The sequence below is a fragment of the Lepisosteus platostomus genome, chromosome 3 (assembly GCF_059453375.1).
Source record: "Lepisosteus platostomus isolate fLepPlt1 chromosome 3, fLepPlt1.hap1, whole genome shotgun sequence".
In the NCBI taxonomy this organism is placed as follows: Eukaryota; Metazoa; Chordata; class Actinopteri; order Semionotiformes; family Lepisosteidae; genus Lepisosteus; species Lepisosteus platostomus.
The window spans coordinates 63,551,089-63,566,611 of NC_142613.1; the positions used below are offsets into that span (position 1 = coordinate 63,551,089).

General features: G+C 36.9%; 1 protein-coding gene across 1 annotated transcript in view; it reads left to right on the forward strand.

The window, feature by feature from the left end:
* Positions 1 to 15,251, forward strand: part of fndc4a (fibronectin type III domain containing 4a) — an 84,834-nt gene extending 69,583 nt beyond the window's left edge. The window contains exons 4-6 of the mRNA XM_088626385.1: positions 1,141 to 1,230; positions 11,397 to 11,530; positions 14,146 to 15,251. Coding sequence (XP_088482511.1) covers positions 1,141 to 1,230; positions 11,397 to 11,530; positions 14,146 to 14,187 — 266 coding nt within the window. The 3' untranslated portion in view covers positions 14,188 to 15,251. The remainder of the gene's footprint in view (positions 1 to 1,140; positions 1,231 to 11,396; positions 11,531 to 14,145) is intronic.
* The last annotated feature ends 272 nt before the right edge of the window (positions 15,252 to 15,523 follow it).

The window sequence follows — 15,523 nt, forward strand, 5'->3', positions numbered from 1 at the left end:
AAGCTGTGAAGAATAATGAATTAAAAGGGCCGATTGATAAAGCAAAATAACATTCATTTTCTGCATTGCGTGAGAATCAAGATATCATCTAGTGAAATAGAAATAAATACAATCCCCATGAAGCAGCCTCATGATCTGATACGCTGTCTTTGAAGATACTATATCTTTGCATCAATAATTTACTGTTAGTGATATAAAAACTCTGGCTTTCTGGCTTCCCCACAACCTGAATTGGATGAAGTGGTTAGAAAATGGATTGATGAAAGGATATGCACTATATCACTACAGTTTTAACTATTAACTTTAAAATCTCCTTTTCCTACCTTGTATCAATATACTGTACTGTACCATTATCTTTGCTTTACAGTGATCTGGATCCCAGTTTCTAATGATTAAGGCATATACAAACACCCCAAGTCTAAGGAGGGATACTGCCTCTTCCTTCACTTTTATGAAGCTGTACATAACACTTTAACTTCTTCCGGTAATAACTCATAGTACAGTCAACTCATAACGTGTGCAGCCGCAGCTTTTCATGGTCTGCTCTGGAAAATAAAACATTGAAAAAATGCCTTATTCTCTGAAAAATGTGTCAAGCCACTTACAAATTCCAGGAAGCAATTGTTAAGGTCCTAGAGCTAGTTAGTGAGCCTATACAGCCGTCTTAGTACTTTATTTTAGTTTATTTACTGTTTTTATACTTATGTTTAATATCTTGAATTACCATAAAAGGTACTGTAAGTGGGGGTTTTTAAAAGGATTTTCAAATGTGACTATATGCAAATCTGGCTTTAATGACTACTCAAAATCCCTAACCCGCTTAAGAAGTGAGTCGACTGTATATGAGAACTGTTCCGTCTACTTTTTTGTGTCAAATATAAAATCAGTCAGAATAATTAAGCTCCATGAAGCAGTGTTTCACTTTAATTCACTGGTTATGAGTTATGATTACAGTTGATATGATTACAGTTAGCGCTGGAATATTTTAATTTTGCTCACATTTACCTGGGAACATACAGTACTATTGTAGTCAACAACCAAAACCTCACGAGTAAAATTACAGGACAGAAGGAGAAAAAAGGAAGCAGTGAGTATACTGTAGGGGTATAATTAACACACTTTTCTTGGCTGTATCTATAGATGACCCGACAGTGCAGGGACTGGATAAATCGCGACATCTTCAAACTGGGGAGCTGATCATTATAGCTGTGGTTCTCATCATGTGGGCAGGTGAGTATTTCAGCCTGGAAGTAGTAGTTAAAAGCAACTTATAAACAAAACTTCTAAAGAAAAAAGGAACAACACCAAATTACACTCCAACACAGAATTGTCTGTTATGTCTTACATTATATTTATGCAGTTTTATATTATTTTTAAATGTATATTACTGTATGTCCTATGTTCAAATTACTGTGTTGCCAAAGAGCATTTTAATTGTTCAGTCAAAATCTAAAAATGATGAAACAAGCTGAATAGTCTGACTTTAACTCACCTGGCTAAAGTTATGACAATGCTGGTTGGCGAAGAGTTCTGTCACACCCCACTTCTGCTTGAAAAGATGTGCATAGCATCATGTTCAGCAGACGCAGGGAGGCAGAATTGCAAAACTAGAATCTGACCTCCATCCGAACATCTGTTCAAAAACACCATGTAGTCCTTGAAAGAAGTCTCCTGAATACAGATGATTTGTGTTAAAGTCATTGCTACAAAAAGTAATTGTTCTAACTGTAATGTCTGCTTTATAGTTAAACAAATCTCTATCAACCTGCAATGCTGAAAAAGAAAAAAAAACATTTAGTAATGATATTCAAAGTTATTTACTTTACAAAACATTCAATGCTAATAATTGGTAATTATACCTGTTTGTTATTATAAAATAATTGAAAAATACTAATCATCAAAGGCCTAGTGACAGCATAGTGGTCAGCATTGCTGCCTTCCAGCACTGGGGTCCTGGGTTCAATTGCTGAGGTGTTATCTGTGTGGAGTTTGTATGTTCTCCCTGTGTTCATGTGACTTACTTCAGAGTGCTCTTGTTTCCTCATACAGTCTTAAGTTAATTGGCTGTGTTTGTGTTCTTATGTGCCCTGCAATGGACTGGCGTTTTCTCTCAGGGTGTATCCTGCCTTGCGCCTAATGCTTGCTGGGATAGGCTTCGGCTTCCCTACGACCCTGTATTGGCAATTAGAAAATGGATGGATGTTTCAGGGGCTTAAAAATTCTTTGGGAATTTGCAATACAATAAAGGTCAAAGTAAAAAAATGTTTAACCATAAATTGTAAACAGTTAACCCAAACTAGTACAGAAATATATCAGGTGTTGTACTGAATGAAAAAGAAATAAAGGAGTGATAGTAGACCAAATGAAATTGCAGTAAAGCACTTGTTGGCTGTTATTAAGAAACATGGGAGACCAGGAATTATTGTGGCAAGACCCAGGAGTGACAGAGCGAGCAATGTTTTTGCAAACTGTGCAGAGAATCATTCAATCGAGAACGAGAAATAAAAGAATTCAAATTAGTCAATATGAATTTCTGCAGAACAAAATAAACATGCTATGTTTAAAGCAAAATACAGTGAAAATGATTGAAGAAGTAATAATTTCTTGAACCAAATTAATGCTCATGTGAATCCAAGATTTTCATAAAAAAGCAACAAAATGTTTGGAGGAAGTGATTATTAAGTAAAAGAAAGGTTTCGAATACCTCCTAAGATAGTGTATCTCATAAGATATTGTATGGTGTGTAATGGGCTTCCTTAGCTACTGGCAATGAACACTGCAAAATATGAATCATTTGTGCACTGTTTTGTTACTTACTGCAAGAAGAATGTTGTATTACAGACAAATAACAGCTAAAAGCATTCTGTGTGGATTGTGTACTTACTAAAGAAATTGTTTACAAAGATAAATTGCAGTTATGAATCAGCCATCTAAGTGCTCCAGACTAGAAACCCATTGTGATGAAAACCCATTGCTGTTGCAGTAAACAATAAAATAAGTGCAGATCTCAGATCAGAATTAGCTGGAGAATGGACAGAAACAGCTCCAGAAACATGACAAGGATCATATTTAATATTTTTAAAAACAGTAAACTGAAAGCATCCAAATATTTTTTTCCAAAATAAAAAAAATAGATTTTTCATGTTTTAATTTAATCCATGTATGCAATGTGTTAATGGTTTAGTAAAAAGCTGCATCTCTTATTCATATTGTTCAGTAGAATCGGAATTATAGAATTATATTTTTTCAGATTAACTTCCCATTTGTATACAGTATGCGTGTGTGTATTTATGGGCATACTGTACAGTACTTGGCAATGTATATTTATCATTTTAACATTGCTGATAATGAAATTCTACAAGGTCGAAGCCAACTAAAACCAACAAATTGTTCTTTGATATTGCAACACATACGGGCGTCAGGCTAGGGCGCCCACCTGAACCCCGTTGCGTTACATTGGTGTCAGAAGCGGGGTGGGATTGCCCTTCGCCGGGGACGGCGAGTTAAGTGGGGGAGAGTGTAACGCATACGGCTGACAGGTACTGTGGAAGAGCCGCCTTACCAGAGCGGTGACATTGCTGCCCTTCCCTGCGACAGCAGGACCACAGCCCCTGGGCTGAGGAGAGATCTCTCTTTAGCTCACTGGGCTGGGTCCCTGCTGAGTGACGCTGGAGTCCTGGGTTCGAGCCCCCGATGGTGCGGGGCCGACCTAATGCGGCTAGAGCGCCCACCTGAACCCCGTTGCATTACAATATTATTCATAGACCCCTTGGTAGTATATTTCTCATTTATGGTATGGGATAGGAACAGTACCCACTTTCACTTCTGCTACAGGTAAAGTTTTGAAAATGTCAGTCAGATTTAATGTCCGTCTAAATTAGTAGAATACTTAGCAAGGAATGACATTTAGGAGTCAGCCAACATGGATTTAGTAAAGGGCAGCCCCTATTTAGTCAACTCGCTAAAACTCTTTAAGGAATAAATGAGGATAGTATATAGTAGTTAAACTAAAGTACAGTATGTGACATAGTACAGTATGCTTAGGCTTCCAGGAAGCAATTGTTAAGGTCCCTCACTAAACACTGATTCTCAATTAAAAATGTGTAGGAATCCAACCTAATGTCTGCTCTTTGGGGACTAGTTAAGCATGTGACAATGCATTGTCTTAAGCGGCAAAACAACTAATTGGGCAGAGATAAATATCTGCCATGGGGCCATGGGGCACAGCGTTCTAGTGATCTAGTAGATTTAGAATGTGAGCTAGAAAGCTACCTGCTGTAAATTTGCAAATGATAAGAACAAGAAGCAGTGGCAAATATAAATAACGGGAAGGGAATCAGAAACACTTTTTGACACACCAGGTTTTCAATTTGGTGGACATATGGTTAATGATAGTATACATAATGTTTGAAATTAAGAACTACAGGAAACCACACATAAAAAGAGATCTGAGTTTATGTAGACTCTGCTATGTCCTTACAAAGAGAATATGGCAAAGCAAATAGAATGATGGCGGCATACAATCTCGCACAAGGTGTGGAGTTTAAATGCAGGGAAGCTTAACATTTATAGTGCACCACTAATACCTCACGTACTATAGGTTATTATGTTAAATGCGGTCAACATAACCACAGAAAAGGACATTATAGTCTTAGAACGTGTGCAATGAAAGAGCAATACGAATAATTCTGGTTTCAGAGGATTGTTGCATACAGACAGGTATGGAAAGGAAACTAGATCTCACTAGTCTAGAACAAAGGTACTATAACTAAAAGATGGTTTAGCTCTTTTTCCAATCAGCTGTTGATGCCCCAGTGATTAGCAGTTTGGCTGCATGTTATTTAAGTTTTACTACTAAACTGAGAAAAGAGCCAGATGGACAGATTAACCTATTCTCATTTTTTATTATTATGTTCTAATACAAAATTTGGTTTAAATTATGATTATGCTGCTGTGACCCATTTTAGAATTCAAAATCGAATGTCTAAATAGACTTTAATTCTGCTTCACAATGAAGTCTGTGTGGGTGTTCTGTTGAACATTGAAAAGGATCGTAGTAATTTGATTTGTTTACATGTCATGATTCACAATCACTATTTTGTTTTTTGACAATATATTCATGAAAAGTGTTTCTCAGTATAGAAAAAACACATAATGTGTGCATGAAGGCTGTCACAGCATCTTAGGTGTTTCAGAAAGAATGGAAGTTTCAGCAGTGTGTAGGTTAGTGGCAGCCACTAGTGATTGATTTTCATTGTTTAAGTATTATCTAGAGTTTTCTCAGAACAAAAAGAGTCCTTGGATTTCTGTCTCCTGTCATTGCAACCAGAACTATCAAAATATTGGCACACCTTTTTTTCCGCCTCAGTCCATTCAGAGAGAATCTCTCACTGATTTATAATCCTGTCCAGTATTAGTTGAGTTGGAAAACTCAAACCCTACTGGGGTCTGGAAACATTACTAATTGATTAATCATCCCCCTCATGGAGAAAACCCAAATCTTTTCTGGGAACTGTAACCATTGGAACATAGATAACCAAGTCCCCTTCCAGGGTAGAGACTGCTACTCCCTCTCCTTGCTCTAACAGTACTAACAGTGTAAATGCAATCTTGATCTTGATCCTGTTTGGCCAGGACCTCTCTATCATAACCATTATCTTACTGGTGGACCTGACAGGTCTGCTACTACTTTACCCATTTCAAGTCTCAATTGCTGACTAGAACCTAATTGCCTAACACGACAGTGTTAAGACAGCTGAGTCGAGAGCTGCCTTCCTATTCCCTTCCTAGTCACACTGAAGCTCCTAATCCATAAAAGCTAACCTTTGCTCTTTCCCTGCTAGACTTCTCTTTACTTGGAGATCGCTCTTTGGGTCTTTATCTAATCCAACCAATCTGATCATAAAACCAAAAGACAGCTCCTCAGTGGGATTTTGAACCGGGCAGCCACAGCACATGTATCCATTGTGTGTTCTCTTTGTGTTTTCTTTTCCTCTTCTCTGACACCTCGAGTTTGGTGTTCTTTCTTTCTCCTTTCCAATGTTACTCTGATGCCCTTTCACTGAATTAATCTGTGTGTTTATAAAGAGATCAATGTGTGCAGTTCGCCCATGTGCACCCATTGGCCCCGATCTCCCTAATAATCCCACTCAACCTATTAACATTACATACTGTATGGCTCTTTACAAGCTCCTTTTGCAAAGACCACTTCTCTGTTACATTAGGTTTATTCAGAACAACAAAGCGAAATTGTTAAGCAGTAAACCTTTGACCCATTGAATTGCTGTACCAAGTAACGAAAACCCTTTCAGAAGCCCCTGATCACATGCTCCATGTGTCCCAGACACCCTTGTTGGAACATTGGACATGTAAGAGCCTTAACTAGACCTTATCAGATCATTCCTCATATTTTTGTGTACATTATTTAGGGGTAAATTGAATTGTAAGTCACCTGCTTCCGTTTGAATATTACTATTACAATTTCAGCAGTAAAACTATAATTCAGAAGGACAAGAGGCGCAGTTCACATAGTTAACTTTATTGGGATAACTTGCCTGCTTGGAGTAAATAGCAACCCATCTGTACAGAGGCAAGCAGAAGTGAGCAACCTAAAAGTTGGATTTTTCCCATATTTTTGTTTTGCTCCATGATGTAATTATAACTGTAACATTTTTTTAAAATAGGTGCATGCCATTGTACAGTATATTTTTTGTGAGTCTTATTTATTCATCTTTTCTGGTAATTCGCCAATTAAATCTTTTGAAAGACAAGCACACCAAAAACACAAATGGCAAGTGTTATTCAGAACAAAGTAGTTAATCTTTTGTTATTGTTTGAGTATGCATCTAAATTAATATAACTTTAAGTACAAGTTGAAATACAATTATTACTATTTATAGCTATACATTTATTACTATTGCAATATTGTACATGTTTATTCAAATTGCATTTACATCTTAAAATTTCTTATTCACTGCTATGAAACAGATTTATTTTCTTAAGAAAACACAAAACCTGTTAGTGGAATAAAATGATTCATAAATCATGGAGAAGAAATTATTTCAGATTACAAAACTTTAATGTTGTTTTTTCCCTTTTAATTTATTTGGTGTATGTTTTATGTTTCCTGTATTCTCACAGAGGAAATAATTCCAGCGAAAATACAGTGATACTGCCTCAAGTCTTTTTGTCAGATATTGATATTGGACAAGGACATTTTTGATCGCAGTGAAACAGTGACAGTTGTATATTCATATTTTTACTATAGCAACTGGCCATCATTATTTCAATGAAGAATATAACAGAAAGACAAAAGTGGTGGAATTAAATTAACTGATGTGTATTCTGTACATGAGGGAATATAGGAAATTGGAGCACACAAAATGAAAGCATGGTAATTGAATCTATTTGGCTACAAAAATGAAAGTGAAAAAGGTGAAAATATATAATTTTCAGGAGACAGAGCTTCATGAAGGGAGTTCTGTGTCAAGATTGCTTTAAAATGCTCATTTAGTACTTATGGTTTGTGGAATCAATACTAATTATGTAGTAACAGTCACTTCGTTTTCCTGGGGAAAGAAATGGTTAAGTTAAGGTCCTTGTTTTTATGTCTTCTATTTTTTTTAAATAAAATCACATCTTTCTTCCATTATAATTTCATTTTTGAGCTATTGTGACAAAAAGCACAAATTCATTACTTTTCTGTTGGATGTAGATCGCTTTTATTAGTACAATGTACTCAACTTCAGTTAATTTGAACTTCTGTATCACGCAGATAGGAATGCTACTAATGATATTCAGACTTGATGCCAAAAATTAAATGAAGTAGTCAACTAATTATTTATAATACAAATTAATTTGGATTTATAGTGACAAGTAATGCATCCCTAGAAGACCTCACAAGTGAAGTTTTTTTTCAAAGTACTTTCTGTATTTAATGAGCTCAGAGAACCTCCAACAAGAAGATTCTGCCTCTTTGTGTCATTATAGCCATTTCATTCAAATAAATAACAGGCGAGAGCTGTCGCAGTCCTGTGGCCTTCTGTCTGATAGGGCCGCTGAACAGAACCTCTACCTCCTGTCAGACTTCATTAACACAGACAGGGTTGCTGTGACAGTGACTCTCTGCACAGACCTGCCCCTTTTTAAATGGAGAGGATTGTCTCTCCGTTCCCTGTCTACCTGCCTGATTAAAGATCTCCTGTAATTCTCTCTGTCATTGAATCACATTAATTAGATGAAGATGAACCTCCTATCTTCAGCAAGTATAAAAACCCAACTGGTGTTAATTTATTAAAGAGAGTAAATTAAAGCCAGCTGGTTGAACTTAACACTTAGGACATTTTTTGGACTGTAATGGTTTGGGAAGAAATAAGATACTTGTTTCACTCAGAGAGATAAGACAGGTTCTGTTTTCTTTTGAATTACGTCATTACTCTTGGAATGGACAAATAGTATTTATATATTAATGCCTTTCTCTGTGCGTATGTGTCACGCTGGGGCTGACTGCGGAGGATTGGGATCCAATGCGGTGCCCTAGGTAGGGTTGGTGCAAGACGTAGGCGTAGTCAGAGTAAACAGGCAGGGGTCCGAGTCCGGGAAGGTGTAGAAGAGGCGTCGGAGTGGATTCAGAAGTCGGAGGCGTAATCGAGGAGACGGGCAGGGGTCAGGATCCAAGAGAGCGTTCTAGAGGCAAAAGTACAAAATCGAGTGGCAAAGAGGTAGTCGGAAAAAGCGGGGTCGAGGTCCAGGGGAGAATCAGTAGTATGGCAAAGGAGTAGATCGAAGGTAAACTCAGGGAGTTAATCTCAATCGTGAGCAATGACAGGGGGACTGATGAGGGTTTAAATAGAGAACTGATTGACGCATGCACGTTTGGTACGGGGAGAGCTCGTGGGAATGTGAAAGCACTTGCCTGCGTGAGGGAGATTCGTGACATTATGATGCGCACAACAAAGACCCATGGAACGCAAGCACATCCATCCATCCTTTTTTCTAACCGATACAGGGTCACGGGGGAGCCACAGCCTATCCTGGCAAGCAGCAGGCACAAGGTGGGATACACCCTGGACGGGACACCAGTTCTTCACTAGGCACACACAAATACAGACACCCAACCTCGCACCAGAGCCAATTTTTCCCAGAAGCTAATTAACCTACTGTACTTGTACTATATGTCTTTGGACCATGGGAGAAAACCAGAACATCTGGCAAAAACCTTCATGAACACAGAATGAACATACAAACTGCACACATAAAGCACCCAAAGTACAGAACTGAACCCAGGGCCCTAGTGCTGCAAGGCTGTAATGCTAACTACTACACGACCATGCCACCCATGCAAAACGATATAGAACAAAAATATCTGTGGCCAAGAGGAATAATAGAAACAAGAAAATGTAAAAAGTATGTCTATGCGTGCATTTGTACATGTTTTCAGACAAAAATAAACATATTATACAGCAGGTTCTTAATGCACATTAAATGAGGTGATCTACATCAATTCAATTCAATTCAATGTATTTTTATATAGCACCTTTAACAACAAGGTTGCCCCAAGGCGCTTAACAAAGCCATACATGTGACCATACATGTTGTGAATACAGAACAGAAAAGACCAGAAGACAATGGAGGAGAAGAACCAAAAACTTAGTAAGGAGAAAAAAAACCTCTAGGGGTCCAAGGTCAACTATTAAAAAAATTAAAAAAGAGATTAAAAAGAGATTTAAAAATTAAAAAAAGAAAAAAATGAATAAAGGTATTAATCCATCCATCTTCTGTATGGCAGTACTCCATGCAGATCTCAGTAGACAAGCAAAATCCTCCTAAACGATAGCTACAGTATATCCACGATGCCCCTCTTGGATCCATGGCAGAGATGCAGCATCCAACTCAGATGGTGCCCAGCCCGGACACCATCCAGACGTGGGGAGGAGAATAGGATAGTTTGGTCAGAACCGATGTATCTACCTGATGGGCCAACACAGAGACACACAATGGCATGTACAGCAGCACCAGCAGCCATGGTTGCAGCAGGCTATGATGTAAGGTGTGAGTAGGCTAAAGTAATAGGTTTTCAGTCTGGATTTGAATACTGAGACTGACTAGGCATCTTGAACATGGGGTGGGAGACTGTTCCGTGAGCCAGGGGCCCTCTAACTAAAGGCTTTACCACCTGTTTTTTTATTAATGCGTGGAATATGAGGAAGACCTGCATTCTGTGATTTAAGCGGGTGACTTGGATTGGATACATAAATACGTTCCATTAGATAGACAGGTGCCTGACCTCTGAGAGCCTTATAATTAAGTAGAAGGATTTTGATGTCTGCCCTGTACCTGACAGGAAGCCAATGAAGAATGCTAAGCATAGGGGTTATATAGTCGTGCTTCTGCTCCGAGTAACGATTCTAGCTACAGCATTGGGAATTCGCTGTTAGGTGTTGAAAGAGTGATGGGTGCTCCCTGATAGTAGGGCATTGCAGTAGTCTAACCTGCTGTATACAAGAGCATGTATTAATTTCTCTGTGTCTCGAGTGGAGAGAAGCCACCTTAGTTTTGCAATATTTCTTAACTGTAGGAAGCATGTTTTAGATACTGTTTTAACATGAGAGTTACTGTAAATGAGAGCCTTGTGTCTAATATGACAGCTAGGGTACGTGCTGTGTCATTGAGGCAAATTTTTAAATCCTCTGTGTTAAGTGCTGATGTTTTAGTAGTCCTATCAGTATTGTTGCCTCCAAACAACAGAACCTCAGTTTTAGAGTTGAGCAACAAAACGTTTTCACACATCCAAGTCTTTACTTCATTAATGCAGTTAACTAAAATGATAATAGAGAAGTTGTCGTTAGGTGTAAACGAAATGTAAATTTGAGTGTCATCAGCATATGAATGAAAGTCAATATTATGTTTTTGTATTATCCTACCTAGGTTAGGTTGCATGGTGGTGGTGGTATGGTGGAGAGGCACAGCTGCCTCATAGTTCTTGGGTCCTGGGTTTGATTGCAGCCAGGGATGCCTTCTATGTGGAGTCTTCCTATATTCACAAAGGTTTATGCAAAGTGCTCTGGTTTCTTCCCATTTCCCAAACATGTTTACATTAAATGATGTCTGTAAATTGTCCTGGTGTGCTCTTTGATGGACTGACGTCATGTCTAGGCTGTCCTGTCTTGCACCCTATGCATCCAATAATAAAAGGCTTCATGAGTCTTTCCAGAAATTGCTGTAGGTTGTTTTTACATACAGCAGATTGACCACCACCACAGCCAGCAAATTAACAGCCAACAGCAGAATTTTGGGAAGCTCGGCCTGATACTTAGGGTTCTTTTGTGCATCCCAGGTATCAATCTGGGTCACGTATTCTGTACCTCATGGCTTACAATGGCTTTATTTCCTTTCAGCTGTGATCGCTCTGTTCTGCAGACAGTATGACATCATTAAAGACAATGATTTCAACAACAACAAGGAAAAGGCCAAGCCGTCCTCAGAGCACAGCACGCCGGAGAGACCTACTGGGGGGCTCCTGCGCAGCAAGGTGACTATGACCCAGTGACTAGGACACACCTAAAGGGGAGGGAGATCAGCAAGCTGCAGTATATATAGTGCATAAAATCTTGGATGCGATCTATGTGTTTAGAATATTAATTGTTAAACTGTAATGCTGAGCTGTGATTTACATCATTGTGAGATCCTTCAGTTCCGGTTCAGAAAGCCTGTTGTAAATACAGGTTGTCAGTTTAAAAACCAGTTCACAACCACCTGAAATGGTTCACCAGCTGTGACCATCACACTAGTACTAAGCAATACCACAACAAGCTAAGTGATCCATATTATATGCAGAATTTTATTTGCAGAACTAACCAAAATGCAACCCAATCTACTTAAATAGTAATACACAAACATACTGTGGTGGTGTTATCTTATATTCATAAATATTCTTAAGCACCTTACTTAACTGGATGGAGCATGAAGAATTCAATTCCACCTGTTGCTAATAATTGCAGCTCTCTATATTTGTATTCTTTTGCTGGGCAACCAGAATAGGAATTTATTTCCTATTTTATTTATTTTAACTAAAATTAAATTAGAAGTGTTATTAGTGAATTGTAAGGTCATGTTTTTAGCTATTATTGGCATACAGTATTTTCACGAATTATGTTAACCAAGACAAATGTCTTTATTTTAAATTACCTTCTAAGTTATATGATTGTACTTCCATTTCACCTCTTATGTTATTAAAATATACAGTATGTTGAGATGTCTGACAAAAATTTAGTTAAAGGAGTATTTCTTTGTTTCAAAAGATATCTTATCAAAGAGTAAGATATAATCAATGTACATTTTTCTTAATATACTGTAGTAAGGAGGGATAAAATAAGCAGAAGAAAAATAACACATTCCTTCATCATGTTTCTGTAGAGATTTTATTCATGCACATAAAGAGAAATACATGAGTTTCCAAGCAACCTACTTTCAGAGTAAATTCTATTAAACATTACATTTCTAGATGGATAAAATTGAGTGTATTAAAATTTTTCTAAGACGTTTTTGTTGTGATTCATTTCTTTGGTTTCCTCTATGATTTCTTTTATTGTTTTTGCATGCTGCTTTGATAGATGGTAGCAGTTAATAGTGGAACTGGGTCAAGGGAGCACTGAGGTAATGATTCTTAGGTTTATACAGTAGGTCAAGTAAACCTACAATCAGGTCATTCATTTCTGCACTGCTGTAAGTCTTTATTTCTGCTCATTAATTTAATCAGGGCTGAATCATACAGTACTCTCTAAGGTTGAGGATGGTCTGATGTTTTTTTTTAAATAAAAGTCTCCTACCTTCTGTATTATTTTTTTTCATCCCTGGCGATTAGGAATTGCTCCTTTTTCCAAACATACTCGTTTGGATTTATTATTATGCTTCTTTGTTCATTGTTTAAGGACTCTGCATTAAGATTGTTACAGTATATACCTTTCAAAGTGCATACCTGTTTAATACTATTATTCAGCAGTAGCAGGGCTGGTTCAGCTACTAGTGGAAGGAAATTTAGACCGATGGTGTATTAGATGAACAGTATGTAAAAAAAAAACAGTACTTTGATATCCTAACATAACAGATTACAGAAAATATTGTCAGACAGAGTAATGGTGAATGTTGGGTTTATGTAAATCTTTGTTTATTTTATTCTAAGCAGTCTGACAGATGTCTGTAATTTAAATTTTTTGGAAAAGCTGCCAAATACAGGGCATTACAATGCACAATTACGACATTTAATTTGTATATTACCATTAGTACTAAAAGTATGCAGATGCTCTATGATAAAATTAGATCACCAGGCCCATACATTTTAAGGATTTGTATTTTTTAAATGGCACATTAAGTAGTTTGCCTTACATTAACAGAACATGTTCAATCCTGCTACTTCCCTATTTCCTGAAAGTTAGAAATATACAACAAACATTTTTGTTTTTATTTTTAATGACGGGACTGACCCATTTAAATTTGATTAATTAAATCATCTCTGATGGACAAACCCATCTTGTTTTAGTAAAACTGTAGTAACTGTTTTGATATTATAATGTAATGGTAAAATACATATAGTACAGTACGTGATAGCATGGTGATGTTTAAGATTATGTGAAAAATAATTATCCCACTGCTAAACAAACCTATAAAATGTAGTATACTCTAGAAGACTAGAAGAGATATAACATGTAGCCTACAATATTTAAGATGGGCTTCCTAATACAATACTTCTCTTAACAGGATGAAAAAGACCAAGAGACAGTAATAAAAAGAATAAGGAACTTTCTTTAAAGTAAGACCTACTGACATAGACAGTAATGATGTCCAGAGGGACGTAAGCTACCTAGGCAAACCACTGCACATAGAGATCAATAACTTTTCAAGTGCTTCTTTAAAACAGTGTATAAACGCCAGGACAGTTTTATTACCTATAAAGTAGGTGCTTCTTGCATCTTTGTTGTGGGATAGTTGCAAAGATATTGCTACGTGACTAACATTCTTATTTTTTCTATCTAGCTGTTACAATGACAGTTGCTCCCTGGGCTAGGCAAGGAAACGATCGTGTTTTATTTGCAGTGAAATCTGGGTGAATTGGGACTTTTTTGTCACATTTATTTTTCTTTCTTGCAGTTCCAGAAAACAGCACCATCAATCAACATCATTGAAGTCTGATGCAAGAAATTCAGATTCTTACTCCCACCCCTGTCTGTGCCAATCTTTCTCTATCAAGAAAATTTGCAGAGCGTTACATGAATAATGCTATTTCTATGACCAAACCCACACTAAAACTGAAGGCACATTTGCCCCTGAAAACAGTGTCCATGATGTACAGTGCATGATAAATACAATGTTGATCCACATCATTCCTTGAGCTACGCCTTTACGTACAGTTTTAACACTGCTTTTCAATGGATCCACTTGTACTGTATATTATGAAGAAAAAAGAACAGAAGATGTGAAGGACTAATGGCACTGTGTAAAAATGGGAGCTACAGTTTCTTCAATGTAAAATATCACAGGAAAGTAGCAGAAGCTGGGAATGTTTCTGTTACCTAATCTTTTTACATTTTTTTCTTTCACCTGTATGTTTGTGTTACAGATTTCTGTATGTTACAGATATGCACTACATGTAGGCCAACATTAATTAGGAATTAGACTTTTTTTTTCATTAAAATGGAAAAATCCCCATAAGAAGCCTTTATCAGACTGGATAGCCTTGTAAATTTCTTTAGTTACCATGACGATCTTTGATTTCATGAACAGTGTCTGAGCTATGCTTTAAAAAGACCCTTTTCCTATCCTACATGTGATATTTGGAAATCATCATAATAGAGAAAGATCAAGATATTTTCTTCAACAAAAACTGAACTACTTTTCAAAGATATTTTGACTCATTTTTATAGCCATACAAGAATGGATTGTGCTTCTTAAAAATAATATAATAATGAAGAATGTGCATGTTGGCGTTATATTATGCTGTGGATTAAGCACTTAATTTGAAATAAAAAAAACTCTTAATTTGCCAAATTCCTGTTTACAAAGGTGAACTCACAAATGTTGTCTAAATATCACAAAAGGGAATGTGATTTGTTTACAGAGTTGTCTTTATCAGTCTTTATCACTGCCGGCACTTAATTTATTTTTTATGATATTTGGGAAATGTAGGCCAGATATGAATACACCAAATCAAAAGAAAATGTATATCTGACAGGTAAATAAAGCCCTCATGCACCAAATGAGAACTGTTGTTTCATTTTTAACATGTATGTTTTATTAGAATACACATGATCAAACTCTCTGATGTCATTCCAGTCATTGGAAAAGCAACATCTAGTTGTAATACCTGTAATACAATTCAACTTTAGAATAATGGATATGTCTTTTCCAAACTGGCAGTGAAACACAAACCATCTCTTGCATTCTGAGGATCGATCTATTTATATAATTTATGAACACACATCTCAAAACTGTAGGGTTCTTCATCAGTGATGCACATTTATGAGTAAAT